This window comes from Sycon ciliatum, chromosome 6 (genome assembly GCF_964019385.1).
Source record: "Sycon ciliatum chromosome 6, ocSycCili1.1, whole genome shotgun sequence".
In the NCBI taxonomy this organism is placed as follows: Eukaryota; Metazoa; Porifera; class Calcarea; order Leucosolenida; family Sycettidae; genus Sycon; species Sycon ciliatum.
In genome coordinates, this window is record NC_088648.1 from 9,121,531 (window position 1) to 9,139,030 (window position 17,500).

General features: G+C 48.4%; 1 protein-coding gene across 2 annotated transcripts in view; it reads right to left on the minus strand.

Annotated features, from left to right (window-relative positions):
* Positions 1-13,937, minus strand: part of LOC135819301 (uncharacterized) — a 76,006-nt gene extending 62,069 nt beyond the window's left edge. For both annotated transcript variants that reach the window (XM_065332485.1, XM_065332484.1), the window contains exons 1-2: positions 13,176-13,937; positions 4,304-4,476 (exon numbers count right to left, since the gene is read on the minus strand). In XM_065332485.1, the coding sequence (XP_065188557.1) occupies positions 4,304-4,468 (165 nt within the window). In that variant the 5' untranslated portion in view covers positions 4,469-4,476; positions 13,176-13,937. The remainder of the gene's footprint in view (positions 1-4,303; positions 4,477-13,175) is intronic.
* Between the last annotated feature and the right edge of the window lie 3,563 nt (positions 13,938-17,500).

Here is a 17,500-nt window from a genome sequence, read left to right on the forward strand (position 1 = left end):
AGAGAGGAGGAGCACACAGCCCTGTGACAGTCCAGGTGATGCGGTAAGCGAAATCGGCGGGAGCAGGCGCAAACACATGTGAAACCCTGACGGTCCTGAACGGTCGGACGACTACAAGACCGTGAGCAGCGATGACGGGCGCGGCCACGTGTAGACGCAAAGCAGCGGTCACAAGCCTGGCAGTGAGCGACGCAGCACAGCGGAGAAGCAGGCAGCGGCAGGGGCGCACCGACTGCTGACTGGGGGTAAGTACACTTGTGCCTTGCCAGACTTCCACGGGACTTCAGCCAACGGCCACACTCTCCACACTGGCATGCACCTTTCTGCTCCGCAACCGGCTTCGCACGCTCAACCTTACACTTGTGGCGTGCGCGATCACTGGGGCGTGCAAACTGTCGGTCGCAGGTGTAGCAGGTGACGGGAGGGGGATGCTGGGCATCTACCGGTGCTGAGTACACACTCACACACACACACACACACACACACACACTCACACACACACACACACACACACACACACACACACACTCACACGCACACACACACACACATACACATAAGCCAGCCCTCAAAACCATGCACCCCTCCCCCCCCCCCCCTCCCCCCCCCCCCCCACCAACACACACATGCACACCTGTCCTGTCGTGTATCTGTTTCATAACATTATTCATTCATGGAGAGGAGAGGACACATGCCCGCGCACTCACGCACACATACACACACACACACAACACACACACACACACACACACACACACAAGAGCGCACACATGCGCTCACAAGTCACACCCGGGGAATGCCCCACCATTTTTGGGGCTGATGCTAGCTTTTGAAACTCACAACAACGTTCTATGATCGCAGCTCAGTGTCAACTTGGAGAATCAAACTTTCACATTTCCCAAATGAAGAATATGGCAAGTTTCTTCCACGATTGAGTGTAGGACTGGTGGAAGTTTCTGTTACGCCGGAGTGTAGGACAGTAGCCAAGGGCTGGCGAACGTCACCTTTTCTGGTTTGAGAACACCCGTCGCAGCTTTCCTGAAAATCACTTCACATCACTGGACAAGACTCGTCTCCAAGTTTGGAACTCCGTTCTATAAAGTCATCTCAAGACACATGCGTATTGCGCGGCTGTGTCAGGTGTATCTGGGAGATCGTGTACGATTGTTGACCGGGCAGCAGTTTGCGAAGACAACATCGCACAAGAAAAACATATCGGTAGTCAAGAAGATAGTAGGCCAAAAAAGCAGGAACTCCAACGGTAGGAGTAGTCACCTTGTTCAAAAGTATCTTTTCAGTGAAACAGTGAGTCTGTCCATTGAAATTGCTGGAGGAATCAGGGAATGGCGATGATACTCGGTGAAGTCAAGCCACAGCATAGTCCAGTGGACAGTGGATAAACACAAGCTGTGATCACAACTGGCACGTTTACTCGTGAAACCACACATTTATTCATTTTTGCTGCCTTTTGGTGCGTCATGCGTGTGGAACGAACCTAAATGAAAACTCAAACATGTTCTATTTTTCAGCGCGTACTAGGGGTGAAACGATTAACCCTTTCACTGCCAGCTGACTGCTCAAGTGACAAGGTACTCAGTGCCAGGCTGTCAGCTGGGCTGTGCACTCCCCAGTGCCAGGCGCTTTTTACCTCCAGTTCAAAAAATCGAAAGGCCAACTTTTCCTGGATTTTTTGGTACTTTCTGTATGGAATATCGCTTTCTAAAGTATACATCGTAGGTAGCCAACTGATCAAGGAAGCCATTGCCCTCGAAAAAAATCGCAAAATCCGAAGTACAAGCGCGCTGAGCTTTCTAGCTCCAGCCGCTGTGCAACAAGTCATGTCATGTCATGCGAAAGTGCGCCGCGTGCCGCATGCACTACACACACTGCGTGTGCACCATGTGTACCAGGTGTACGGCCCGGCCAGTTGCGAAGTAAAGTTAGTTAGTTGTTGTTTTGGAGAGAGAAGGAAATCCTGTTTTTCGTTCGGTGGGATTGAAAGATCTGCCAGTGGACCGGAGAGCTACAACACTTGAAGCAGAAGAAAGTGCTTGCTGAAACTTCCCTGTCTTCGTGGCAACAGGACTTCAGTTTGCGAGAGACTTTCGTCCTGTCGCTGCGGACGCAATTCTTGTTGCTTGCAGAAAACTTGGGGAATGGTCGCGACTCGTTTCGTGAGGCGGATCGTGTCGCTGAACAGCCGCGGATTGTTTTGCCGACGTGGTGGTCCTTTGTTCTCCTAATTATCAGCAGTCCAAGCACATCTCTTCAACGTCGGAGAATGAAGCGCTTCCCTGTTCCGTTGACAAGCGCTTCGCTCGCGGGTGTAATGCACTTCCGCATCAGCTTGCAGTAGATCGCCAGGTATTGAGGTAGGTGTCGTTGCAGAAAGAATAATATTATTATACTTGTAGCTGACATACCTGTAGTGTCCCTTGACCGTGCTGGTCGCCATTGCAACGTTTTAGGTCTCAGGAAAATTGAGTTCTGGACGCGGCGAGCGCCGCCAGCGCTGTTTCCGTCAATTTTGTACATAGCTGCATCCAAAATGCGTTCGTGAGGAATCCGTCGTTTGGTTCCCTACCCGTGACTCCAACCGCCTGTCGCAATGGATAGCCGCCTGGAGTCTTGGGTAATAGCTAGGCATCAAGTCTGAACCAAATTCCATGCTCTATGCAAAGAAAGTTGACGGGATTGCCGCGTCCAGAACTCAATTTTCCTGAGACCTAAAACGTTGCAATGGCGACCAGCACGGTCAAGGGACACTACAGGTATGTCAGCTACAAGTATAATAATATTATTCTTTCTGCAACGACACCTACCTCAATACCTGGCGATCTACTGCAAGCTGATGGAAGTGCGTGGGAACCGATTTTTTCAGCGCCGCTCGGCTAAAAATTGGATACACATTTTCAACGACGCTGGTTCAATTTTTTTCAAATGGCAACCCCTACTCCTGGCAGCGTAAATCAATGGATATGGACCCCTTCCAGGGCCCAGTAACCCTCTATGGCAGCTAAACATCTCCAATACCCCAAAATAGTGGCCCAAACTGGGCGAAGTCGGCCTGTCGACTGCAGTCGACAGCGGCACTGGGAACTGCATTCTTGCTGGTCGACTGCAGTCGACAGCGGCACTCCGAGTGCATGAATGGGCTGTCGACTGGAGTCGACAGCGGCAGTGAAAGGGTTAAGGGATATTCCTTAACGGTTAATCCAAAACATATCGATTACTTATCGATTATTATCGATTAAGCACCACTGACGAAAAACTCACCATTTTGCATCAACTACAATTAATTTTGGAACTCCGAAGAGAATAAAATAAAGGAAACATCGACCGTCGCACAGGCACAAACTGATTCTGAAGGCTACTTGTCCAGAACAGTGAGTTTAGTGAAGCAACCGGAACGAAAGTTCGCGGGCACGAATCAGTGTACGGTGCAGAGAAAAGAGCCGCGTGTCATACAATAGATCTAGAGAGTACATCAGGTAGATCTACCGGGTAGAGTCTACGCGTGTAGTGTGTATCCAGAGCATGAGCAACTCGCTGTGAGCGCGCATCCACTCGTACTCTGGTACATGTGCTGCACGCAGTAAAGTCATGTAGACACACTGCACATGCCGGATATTTCGTCGTACCGTATGTCGTACGAAAATGCTGTAGCGATTAGAAAAATCGTAATCGACTAGATTTTTTCGACTAATTTATCGACTATACCACATAATCCTTTCACCCCTAGCGCGTACATAATGTACATGTCTGTGACCAGTCCAGCAGCAAGCCAACAGCCGCCAGTGCTCCCAGTGTCACCGATGGTTTCGGAGTGCGGGTGGCATTGCAGTCCATCGCTGTGCCCAGTCCAGTTCTGCCCTGAATGTTGCCAATGCCACAAGCTCTTCACCTGTACGCCTATGTATTCGGAAACCGTGCTGTACCGCTCACTGTCCCATTTGTGAACGTTGCTGCAAGTCGATCCGGGGCTTTGCTATCCACAACTGCAACCGATCCACCAGGCGCCCAGCTGCTGATGAAAGGGACAAGTTCCAATTGCAATGTCAGAATTGCCAGAGGCGTTTCAAAAGGCGAAACGACTTATCCCGAAACCAACGCTCATGTCTCCTCTCGTCTCCGTCTCGCTCAACGAGAAACACGTGACCTACATGGCAGTGTATACCAGGACCAGGACCAGGTGTATGTGTGTGTGTGTGTATGTGTATGTGTGTGTGTGTGTGTGTGTGTGTGTGTTTGTGTTTCTGTGTATGTCAGTGTGTATGTGTATAACTATGTGCATATTACATACCAGTAATGGCTCCTCCTCTCCGTCACTGTTGATATATGTCTGGTTTTCTACACCTTCCTTCAAGGTACCGTCCTCTTGAAGGATTGCCTTCCTCAACTCCTGATGATCGTTCCTCCGTACAAGGCTGAGCAGGTACCACTCCTCGGGAAGAGTCTCCATTGCCATGGCTACACCTGTAGTACACCAAACAAAATGAGAGAAATTCCAGTCAATGCTAATGTATGCTATGTTTGTCATAACTATGCAAAACATAAGAAAGGTTTGCTCCCCACACCGGAGCTCGCGCTTTTCCGCCGACTTTACTTGACACTTGACTGACTCACGACTGCCATCCAGAGCACACGAGAAGTCCATCGAACCTTCGACTCGGCAAACCTGCAAGAAAGCACCACTCCCTGCTCAATACACAGTGTTTCGGGGAATTCACCCCTCATCAGTTGAGCTTGAGTAGGCTGAGGAAGATTGTGCCTGAAGAGCACTACTAATATAGTGCTCTCCAGGCACAAACATCACCAGGGATACAAACTTACAGAGACGCTCCGCTTCCAGCGCGACAAACACCTCGTGAACACCAGATAGCAGCGTGAGTCAGTGTCGCTCCTGGATGGTGAGACAGACGTCGAGGACCCTCGGTCATTCGCAACGCTGTCACCTCCAAACCAACTAGTCGCCAGCCCGCGCTGGGCACAACAGTACGAAGTAGTGGTTGCGACTTCGGCGATGATTTTGTAAGAAAGGTTTGCTCCCCACACCGGAGCTCTTTCTTGCAGGTTTGCCGAGTCGAAGGTTCGATGGACTTCTCGTGTGCTCTGGATGGCTGTCGTGAGTCAGTCAAGTGTCAAGTAAATTCGGCGGAATAGCGCGAGCTCCGGTGTGGGGAGCAAACCTTTCTTACAAAATCATCGCCGAAGTCGCAACCACTACTTCGTACTGCTGTGCCCAGCGCGGGCTGGCGACTAGTTGGTTTGGAGGTGACAGCGTTGCGAATGACCGAGGGTCCTCGACGTCTGTCTCACCATCCAGGAGCGACACTGACTCACGCTGCTATCTGGTGTTCACGAGGTGTTTGTCGCGCTGGAAGCAGAGTGTCTCTGTAAGTTTGTATCCCTGGTGATGTTTGTGCCTGGAGAGCACTATATAAGTGGTGCTCTTCAGGCACAATCTTCCTCAGCCTACTCAAGCTCAACTGATGAGGGGTGAATTCCCCGAAACACTGTGTATTGAGCAGGGAGTGGTGCTTTCTTGCAGGTTTGCCGAGTCGAAGGTTCGATGGACTTCTCGTGTGCTCTGGATGGCAGTCGTGAGTCAGTCAAGTGTCAAGTAAAGTCGGCGGAATAGCGCGAGCTCCGGTGTGGGGAGCAAACCTTTCTTACAAAATCATCGCCGAAGTCGCAACCACTACTTCGTACTGCTGTGCCCAGCGCGGGCTGGCGACTAGTTGGTTTGGAGGTGACAGCGTTGCGAATGACCGAGGGTCCTCGACGTCTGTCTCACCATCCAGGAGCGACACTGACTCACGCTGCTATCTGGTGTTCACGAGGTGTTTGTCGCGCTGGAAGCAGAGTGTCTCTGTAAGTTTGTATCCCTGGTGATGTTTGTGCCTGGAGAGCACTATATAAGTGGTGCTCTTCAGGCACAATCTTCCTCAGCCTACTCAAGCTTAACTGATGAGGGGTGAATTCCCCGAAACACTGTGTATTGAGCAGGGAGTGGTGCTTTCTTGCAGGTTTGACGAGTCGAAGGTTCGATGGACTTCTCGTGTGCTCTGGATGGCAGTCGTGAGTCAGTCAAGTGTCAAGTAAAGTCGGCGGAATAGCGCGAGCTCCGGTGTGGGGAGCAAACCTTTCTTACAAAATCATCGCCGAAGTCGCAACCACTACTTCGTATGCAAAACATCACAATACAATAGACTCTCATAGGCATACTGTGCCACTCCTGCCTGGATTGAGAGTTGAGTAGAAGTGTACAGATAAGAATTAAATGCTTTAGTAGCAAGTAGAATGTTGAGCACACTTGAGGATCTCTACGGACATGACATGGCATATATGAAATCAAAGCACGTAGTGTTTGCCTGGCCAGACAGCAGCACATAAATACTCATGGGAATACTCTACAAATCTTCATAGTAACTTCACAACATGACGGCAACAGCCACTGGGTTTAATGTTGCAGGAGCAAGAATCCAATTCCCTTTTCAACTCCAAATCGCAAATAGACTTTGCCACTCATTTAGCGTTCAGTAGCTACAATCAACAACAAACATCATAATGCATGATTATCCTGAAGTTGCCTTTAGCTACAAAAAGGAGGACACCACTGGTACTCAATGTATGCTGTGGCGTAGGAAACATTTGAAAAGAAGTTTTTTTCAATGTAAGGCCACACCGTTTTTTATCTGTGTTTCGCGTCCCCCGCGCGCATGTATTTCACAGCCGGAGTTAAAAAAATAAAATAAAAAAGGAACAATTTTTTTGGGGAAAATGCAATACAAATCCCTTTCACTGCCGCTGTCGACTGTAGTCGACAGCGCATTCATGCACTCCGAGTGCCATTGTCGACTTGCGTCGACGAGTAAACATGCAGTCCCCAGTGCTGTTGTCGACTTCCGTCGACAGGCAGACCTCACCCAGTTTGTGCCTCTATTTTCGAATATTGGAGATGTTTAGCCGTGGTAGACGGCCACTGGGCCCTGGAAGATGTCCATACCCATCGAAATACGCTTCCAGAAGTATGGGTTGCCATTTGAAAAAAATCGAACCAGCGTCGTTGAAAATCCGCATCCGATTTTTAGCCGATCGGCGAGGAAGAAACCGGTTCTCACGCACTTCCACCTCGCTGAGTCGGTGCGAGTATTTTCCTCTTTCCCGTCAACTTTCATTGCACGGAGCATGGAATTTGGTTCAGACTTGATGCCTAGCTATTACCCAAGACTCCAGACGGCTATCCGTTGCGATAGGCGGTTGGAGTCACGGGTAGAGACAACCAGACGATAGATTCCTCGCGGACGCATTCACTGCAAACTTGACGGAAACAGCGCTGGCGGCGGTCACTGGGTCCAGAACTAAAATTTTCTAAGAATTACCACGTTACAATGGCGACCAGCACGGACAAGAGACACTACAGGTATGTCAGCTACAACATAATTATATTCTTTCTACAACGACACCTACCTCTGGCTCAATACCTGACGATCTACTGCAAGCTGATGCGAAAGTGAATTACACCCGCGAACGCCGCGCTTGTCAACGGAACAGGGAAGCGCTTCACTCTCCGAAGTTGAAAAGTATTTGGACTGCTGCTAATTGGGAGAACAAACGACCACCATGGCGGCAGAACATTCCGCAGCCGTTCACCGACACGATCCGCTTCACCAAACGACTTACGAACGTTTCGTTCTCCGAGTTTTCTGGTGGCAGCAACAAGAATTTCGTCCGCAACGACAGGACGAAAGTCTCTCGCAACTGAAGTCCTGTTGCCACGAAGATAGAGAAGATTCCGCAAGCCATCTCTTCTGCTTCCAGTGTTGTAGCTCTCCTGTCCACTGGCATATCTTTCAATCCCTGCGAACGAAAAAAAAAAAGGATCTGCTTCTCTCTCCAAAACAACAACTAACTAACTTTACTTCGCGAGTGTCCGGGCCGATCGTGTACATACTACATAGTGTATGTAGCGCATGCGGCGCACGGCGCACTTTCGCATGACGTGACACGCATTTTTGCACAGCGGCTGCCGCTAGATCGCGCAGCACGTTTGTACTTCGGATTTTGCGATTTTTTTCGACGGCAATGGCTTCCTTTGTGAGTTGTCTATCTACGATGTATACTTTGGAAAGCGATATTCCGTACAGAAAGTACCAAAAAATCCAGGAAAAGTAGGCCTTTCAATTTTTCGAGCTGGAGGTAAAAAGTGCCTGGCAGGGAGGGGGTGTACAGCTCAGCTGACAGCCTGGCAGGGAGCGCCTTGTCACCTTGAGTGGTCAGCTGGCAGTGAAAGGGTTAATGCAAACCCAGAAAATCGGAAAATGTAACCCAAAAGGAAAAAAACGGAACATGATTGTTATCTCAGCTCACACACATGTCATGTACAGCTGGGCCACAAGTCACACAATCATCATGCCGCCTGTGTTTGGACCACAAGCATGGCAGAGGGGATACACAGACAATGTACGTACATGTACATGAACAGTGCAGTGCCGCGTAGCTTCACTGTACACAAATGCAATGCACGTACACTGTTTTTTTTTGGATGGCTTTTTTATTTGTTTCGCCCTCCCTCATTGATTTCATCGAATAAGGTGTCGCAAAACATAAGAAAAAAACAGCGTGGCCTAAGGTATTGTTTAACACTGGAATTTATCGGCACATGCATCTGGTTTTGTATGACGCAGCAGCAAGTGCACAGGTTGCCTTGGTTATAAAATGGCTGACTTGAAGGAAACAAGTTTGCTTTCCAGCGGCAATTAGTCATCTCTTGAGTGTGTCAAAGATGTTGTGTGACTCTGTTTTATGATATGCGTAGTTCACAGTGCAGGGAAATATGTTCTCAACCTTCCAGGCATCATATTATTGTGTTTTCTTGCTGTCGCCAGTCCAAGTTACTCAAGGTCTGCCAAGAAGCCTAACGCCGGTCAAGCACACATACATGTCCTCTCATAACAGGATAATATTGCATGGCTACAAAGTAATAGAATATTAGCAAGAGTACATAATCCCCAAAAGTGAGCAACTCCGCTATGAGTGCTGTCCAGACAGAATTTCATGTTCAACAGTGGACTTCATATGTTATGATGCAATGCTCATTGTTGTACACATCAGACGTATGCAGGAATTGTGGCGGACAAATCCCCTGTTGATCATGCAGAAATGTGTTCAAGAAAAAAATGTGATTCATTCACGCCCTGTACAAAATGTCGTGAATCACCCGTGGAAGGAGCATTGCATCGTGAAAAAGACATCAACTTAAAATTTGGTCGGGATAGCATGGTATGCGGGTGTTGCACAATGTTAGAGGTTATAACTCTTGATATTAGTCAGAGGTTCAGTAAAACAATTACCATTCATTTTCGACCCCCCCCCCCCCCCCCCCCCTCCAACACACATACAGACACGTGGCCAGACACATGAACCCATGCACACACACCACCACCATGTACACGCTCGTCGCAAGAGAAGTACGCAAATCTGCAAATGCACTGGATGTGCACCCACAGATTTTCTTTTATAGCAACGATAGCGAACAATATCTGAATGAGACAGATCAAGACTTGCACGCAAACACACACACACACACACGCACGCATGCACCCACACCCACACACACACGCACGCACGCACACACTCAAAAAATAGAGTGACCCATACATGCAGGTGTATATTTTTGTCATTTTCACTGGTGACATTCATTCAAGGATGTGATAATATGATACACAATAATTTGTCAAGATGATAAAGACAAAAACAATTTTTATCACATGGCACCAAGAGTTCATAACCCCCAAGAGTGTGCAACGGGCATAGACCCAGCGCTCGGCGAAATTCCTACATTACGTCATGCGCAGCGTGTCATCCGAGGTAAATTTGGGTTCTTTGCGATTTCTGGAAACTATACCCTGAACCACTGTGAACCGCCCCTAACTCAAGGCTGTAGCCTCGACTTTTCGAAGCTTTTTTTGAAGACATTTCGGACGTACAAGTCGTACTTTCTCAAAAACAAACTCTTTCTCCAAGAATCCATGGACATCGCGACAGGAAGAAGTGAGGACGCTGTTAAAAATATTGCATTGCCGTCGAGGACAATCATTCTGATAGCTGTGCAACTCAGCCGAAAAATGCTACTTCGACGACGTATTCTCAAGTTCCTCAACCATTTGAAATTATCTTCCAGGAAAGCACCAGAAATATGCCGATGGCCTGGGGAAGAAATTGTTCTTGAAGAGACTGACTGCACTGGTGAAAGAAGAAGGCGATGAAGAGTCACCATTGCATCGAAAAAATAGTTTTGTCTTTCGTGTGCATACTTTGTTTCACTTTTGCTTCTTGACTCGAGGCTCAGACTAGAATCGCAGTTTAGGCAGTTTACCCTGGGGAAGCATGCTGGTTTGACTGTAAATTTTAGAAGAATTCATCGGCGTGACTCATCGCACTGCACCAAAAATGACGCAATGAAGGAATTCCGCCGAGCGGGCTTCCATACAGGGACTGATCAGGAGTTGCACACTCTTGGGGGTTATGAACTCTTGATGGCACGTGATTGTTGCCCGTACTCCAGCGAATCAGCACCTTTCGCGCCGCGGGCAATATTATGCGATATTGCCCGCAAAAAAATAGTTTATTTGCCCGCAAAAAAATAGTTTATTTGCCCGCAAAAAAATAGTTTATTTCAGTGATCGCGTGCGACACGCCGTCTTCTCTGAATGAGCTTCTACCGTTCTAGTTCAGATTCCCCAAAAATGTCCAAATAAATAATAGATTTCCACCAAGCTCGCTAGAATCTTGCGAACCGTCAACATGCAGGCATTTCAAGTGTTCGAGCGTGCGTAGATTCTGCTCAGCGGCTCAAGAACATTCGCCACGCGAAAAAAAGTCGATGAGAAAGATGTAATGGTGGACGAAATTACGAAAATCGGAAGAAGGTATTCGACCCAGTTCGACTATCCTGCACTGGATTGGCAACGTCCAACAATCGGATTCGTATTCTATGGGGTCTCATGAGCTAGTGTGCCAAAGGGCGTTTAGTTGGAGCTTCAGTGCATCACCTTCTCCGAAAGAGGCCTTTTCTGAGATTTGGCCGATGGACTACAAGGACGGTCAGTGCGCGCGCCTCTCCGTGGTCTTGCGACCTCACCGAGTCAGTGATTATGCTCTTGGCACCGCGGGCGCGGCCGCAGTCCCGTCATAAACCTGACTATTATGGTACAGAGACGACGTGATTGGAATGTCGACAGACTCTTGACAGTTTTGTCAACAGCACTTTACACGTATTTAGATCCGTTGATCTACTGAGTCGTAGTCAAGCCGTTCTTGGATATTTCTATTCTATTTACGCATGAGACTTGGGTGGCTGGAGAACCGCACGCTAGATTTCAGGGAGTCGCAAAATACGTGTATTTTCCGACTCCGTGGTCGATGCGCAGAGCTGTACAGATTTGACATCGGATCGCGTGAGTCAAGCCTTTTCGTTATGGAACTGACCCCAGATTTGCGGACCCAGGGATTTTCACTCCTCCAGGCTGCAAAGCTGACTCACTCGGTAAGGCCGCGGTCACACCGAGCTCGATTCAGCCGTTCAGCCGAAAAAAGCGCTTGTTTACGTCACTATTACCTTGGAAATGGCTGAAAATGTCCTACAAGCGACTTTCAGCCGTGGCTGACTCTCAGCCGTTTTTTTCGGCTTGTTTCAGCCACAGCTTGTACAAGCGGCTGAAAGCCGAAATTCAAAAAATAATTTGAGTGCGCTTGGAGCACACCATGTAGCTAGTTGACATGATGAACTGATAATTTGATGTTCTTTCTTGTGTCCGTGGAACCGTGCTATCCCTGTGCCTTTGGTTTTGACCGGGAGTGTGTCTATCCAACTACACTGTATTCAGTTTGATTTGGATTTTGTCCGACGACCATGGATTTCTGCCGCTGTGCCTCTAGACTGCTGCGTAGATTGTTGGAGCTGTGGTTTGAGGCCAAGACAAGGCACCACACTCACGACCGAATTCATGAAGAAAGCCGGGTACGAAGAAGAGAGTGGATTGCAACTGAGTTCAAGAACGGCAACCGGCGGGGCAGAAAGCTCGACATCAGGAAACACCACCTGAACCATCGCGTCCATGCACACCGAACAAATAAAAAGAGCACGACTTCGCAATTCAGAATCCGGGCTTCCTTTGCTTCTTCATCAAAACTGAACACTAGAACAAGTACAGTTTTAGATCACGAACGTTCTGCTTTCCGGTTTCTTGCAAACATTGGTGTGTTTCGAGATATTCAAAATTTGGCGGGTAAGAAAAACAAGCCATTCAAGCTTTGCACTCAAGGTCTGGTGTGACCGCGTCATAGGGATCACGCAAGCCAGCTGAGCGCCAGCGATAACAAGCCCAAAGTGGCTTGTTTCGGTGTGACCCGGGCCTTAGCCTTCATCTCTCTCCCTCCCTCTTTCGTCTTACATGATGCAGTGCGCCTTGGCCCTGGTGCATGTGTGCACGCTGACTGCGAGATGTAGCACGTGATTCATCTACATTATATTGACGTCAGCGTGCATGATGTCAATGCAGTGTAAGGGCATGTTCGATTGGTAAGGATCGGGATCGGGATCCAGATCTCAGATCCGTCGGATCCTGCACTTGGCTTCAGAGTCAACTGGACACTTTTTTGGGCCTTGACTGTTGCCATGTTGACGAAAGTAATAAAAAGTCGTACTCACAGCGCCAGTTGTACAAAAAGTCGGCAAGCTCTATCTCGATCCACGTGTGCGTACCACAATGTGTACAAAAACGATGTTTACCCGCCATATACGCACAAAGGTCACATTTGGATCCGTTGGATCCGGTCAACCCTGCTCCCCGAGGTGGGTTGACCGGATCCAAATCCGAAGGATCCGGATCCAGATTCGACCTATCGAAAGAGTGCGAATCCAGTGGATCCGGTGGATCGGGATCCCGATCCTACCAATCGAACATGCCGGCATTGCAGTGGCCTTGGCTACGTGCGAAGGTCATACTCATAAGTCATAGCAAGAGTTAGTGTACAAAAGTCAATAACACTTGACTTTTGCTCCAGGCTAACCTGGCCGGGCACTAAAAAGGGCATAAGGCCCTCCCTGCTCTGCACTGACCTATAATTTATTATGGACAAACAACATCAATTTATTTGCCGCGACTTACCGGTCTGTGCTTGTTTAGCGTTGTGACTGCGAGGGCGGGTGACCGTGTTGGCTTTGCTCCACCACCAGACACCACGAAGTATGCGGGTCGCTTTCACTTGCTCTCCTCGCCCGTCGCACCAGTTCAACAGGTATTGTAAGCTAAATCCACGTCCACGTCGAAGAGTTGTCTCACCTGGCTTCGTGACCTGCGAAGCTGTGTGTTGTTCCACACTGGTCGCAACTCAAACAACCGACTTGGTACCAAGTTTAGTTGAGTCAGTAAGTTCGGACGAGTAATCTACTCGTGCTCAGATCGAACTAATCGGCAGCGAACGAAATTCCACTCCTGGCACAAAATGACTTGATCTGGTTTTAGCATCAGTGACGAAGGCAGTGCTGTGGCTGGCATACATGCCCTTTAATTCGCACCACTCTGACAACTGATCAGAAGTGGATGATGACTGAATCACGGACTATCCTATTGAGGCTAGGCCGCGGTGCCTTGCCGGTCCTGAGCTAAGTCCCTGTCCAAATCTTTATCAGGACCGTCCAGAACCGATACACGAATGGTTGGCCACCGCGTGAGCTAGCATGCTGGCTTAAAAGTCCCCCGAAGGCCTTTGGCGAAGGAAAGCAAATCGTCTCAACACAACCGTCTTCATGCAGCAATCGCAAAAGCTGCCCAGTAGTGTTCCGACTTCTATCGGAACTACATTGCATTTCCTGCAAGTGTTTCGCTTCACTCCAACGCTACCATCCAAATTTTTCGTTCCGGATTCGGCTCGTGCTCACTCAACTGCTTCCTGTTACATGTACTACTAGTACTAGTACTTGGCCACAGCCTGGCTGGGCCTGGCCATGCCACCGTACTACTAGTACTAATGTACATTTACAATGACTATGCATATGTGTAGTTGCCAAGTATCATCTCAACTTACTTCTCAAGTGTCAACGCTGAAACCCTGCCCTGGGCTAGCATCTCGGACCAGGAGTACATGACGTACATCATCGCGGATTAGCCGTCCCACAACAAGGGCCACAACCCCACTAGTACTTCAAGTACTAGTAGTAGAGTAGTAGTCCAGTTGCGCACTCTGCACTGGGACTCTTGTCAGTCTTGATCAAACACATTCACATGCATAGCGGCGCAGCGTTGGTCACCTGCATCGTGGTTCATCACCGGAGTATCACTATCACGGCTAGCCAGCTGCACAGTGCATACATGTACAGGACTGTGTGTCTGTAGTCATAGAGCCACTGCCGTACAATCCGTCAATCGTGCTGCAGCTCCCCTGCCTCGGTCTTGTTTGGCCAGCCGAGGTATGTATGGTATGTGCGAAAAGTGGAGAAATATTCCCGGATCAAGTGGCTCCACTTCTGAGGTGTCACATAATAAGTATTGTTATGATAATGCTGGAGAAATATTACCTACTCAAGTGGCTTGCATACATGTACATTCACTTTCTGACATATCACAATACATGTACTACAACAGTACAAGCATGGAACTGACTGCTCACTACTGCACTGTGCTCAGGCTAGCAGGGCCTTCATCATCATGAAGTATAAACTACTGTTCATGTCATAACAGTCTTGTTGATGTTCTGCAGCCCTTCATCACACAGTCCGCCGCGCGAAGCGCCGGTCTCCCATCTAGTATCTCGATAAGATGCATTGCGTCGTGCTTTGCAAACTGCAAGCGCGATATGAAGGAAGATCGAACTGCGTGTTTTCACAGTCCGAAACCCAAGACGGCAAGAGTACGAACTGAAGTATGTGTGAGATCAAGAAGTAGAACTCCATATTTAGTGGAGCGGGCTTTGATTTTACGATCAAAGATTTACTGATCAAGCTGGCTTTTTTTTTACTCGACTGGTGCTCGAGAAGGTTCAGAGTCGTGCTTTCAAGCGCGATAGGAAGATCGAAGTGCGTGTTCATGTCAGAAATCCAATCAAAACAGTCGTGTTCATGTTCTATCAGCCAATCACAGCCATTCGCGAAGTATTTACAAGTGCGATATGAGTTTCAAGCGTGGGTGCATGTCAGAAATGCAATCAAAACACTCGTAGTCGTGTTCGATCAGCCTACATCACAGCCCTTCGCGCTTCGCGCGGCGGGCTGTGATTAGGCGATCTCACACTCGTACTCTTGCTTGATTCCATACATGTACTTCAAGCGTGGGTGCATGTCAGAAATGCAATCAAAACACTTGTACTCGTAATCGTGTTCGATCAGCCTTGACTGTCTCAAGACTACCATCCGGAGCACACGAGGAGCAAGTCGCACCTTCCACTCCGCAACCCTGCAAGAAAGCACCACTCGTCCACTCCCTGCTCGGGCTTGAAAGTGATGACGTCAAAAACGGCCAGGGAGTAGTAAGTTGACATCAGATTTATATTTTGGATCCACTAAGGTATGACTTTGCTATTGCCTCAGTATGTGGGTGCATAGCAACCCACTCATGTCGTATGCACGGGTGACTTTTACTTCGCCACCAGTTGTAACCCCGCCCCCAGTAGCAAAATCAGTCAGTTTCACTGGTTACATCACCTTGCTGTGAGTAAGACGGCTTGAAATGTGCTTGGATCCATACAAAAACTGGATCCAAGTGGATCCAATTTTTGAAATTGTTGCTCTGCTGTGACGTAGCACTTTCAAGCCCTATACACCATGATACACAGACTCAGTGTTTCGTGGAATTCACCCTTCATCAGTTGAGCTTGAGTAGACTGAGGAAGATTGTACCATAAAGCACCACTTAGGGGTCGTCCATAAATATCGAACTTTTTTCACAAAACGAAATAATTTCGTTATGGGGTGGGAGGGGGTTGACCAATTTCGTTTCAGAAAACATTGATTCATGTACATGGCTGTTGTATATGCATGTATATCAACACTTTTTACGTTCTGAGGGGGAGGGAGGGAGGGGTTGGGTCTAAACTAAAATAATTCGTTTGGTGAAAAAAGTTCGATATTTACGGACGGCCCCTTAGGGCCTGTCCAGACTAGGTAGAAAACCACGTAAACACGCCGTAAACATGCTTGTTGCCAGGGTGAGTGACGAAAAATGGCCGACAACGGGGAACGTGGGATTCACGCGGAACGTGAGTCGCGGACCCCTGTACAAAGCACGTTTCTCATCTACGTGCCGTTTTCGCAGTGTTTGTTGATTGGGAGTCGATGGTGTTTTCGGATCACAGTTTTTTCCTGCTGTTTCCAGCTGCCGCTTGTTTTCGCTTTGGAGTTGCCACACGTCCGTTTCAGCGACCACTCGGAGGCGACATTGATACAGTCATGGCTAGACATGCAGAGAAATCCCGGGGTCTGATGAAGAGGAAGGTGTACAGCGGCGGATCCAGAGTTCAGCTGAGGGGAGGGCGCGGGTAATATTCATGACAGGGAACCCATGCGGTACATGTACTTTGTACACATTACGACATAGCGGCTATTTTACGTCTCAGGCTTACCGTAATTCCGTGCGTATAAACCCACGGGCATATCCGGATATAAGCCCACCTCCGTTTGTAAGCCCATGGGCTTATAAACAGACACAAATGCAACTCGCGTGTCAACAATATTTTTTCACAATGTGGACTCTTCCTACCAAGGTACAGCAGGTCAGTGCAGTTTACCAGTAGAGTATGGTAGACCCACTATGAGCACGGACTTGTACTTTTTCGTGAACCTTCAAAATTCGAATATTGGCCCATGGGCTAAAAAACGAACATGTTTTACTGGATATTTTATCCCCAAACTGGCTTATATGCGCGGAACTACGGTAGCGGTTATGTCTATTTTAGCACATGCACTCACTCCCACTTTTTCAACCACTTCATTGCATTGAGGACTCTGGCTATAGTGGAACATAGCCGTACTACATTGAACTGTGTAAAGATAGTGCTTCAAAGCTCAAGACATGCTGAGATAGAGAACAATAATGCTGCGTAGCAGTGCCACCAGCCACATCATTCGTGACAGTCACAACGTCGTCATCTGCGATAGTTTCAACAGCTAAACGCTCCTGACTCGCATCACTACTACTGACAGTCCCACCATCGTCGTCAGAATCTACTTCAGATTCCATTTGGGGAAGATCAGAGTCTGAGCAGACCTCAATCTCAGGACCTTCGCTGTGGTCCGAATTCTCCTCCAAAGACGGATCGCTTGACTGAGCAGCTGACGAAGCGCAAGTTCGCTTCGCGAAAAATCCGTGGAGAGTTTGTTGGCTCCCTGGCCGCTTGGGCGGGCGGTGCGCCATCCACTTCACCGACTTAGCTATACAAGTTCGTCAACTGAAAACTAATTTCAAAACTAATAATCAAACAACTACTCCGTGTTCAGAAG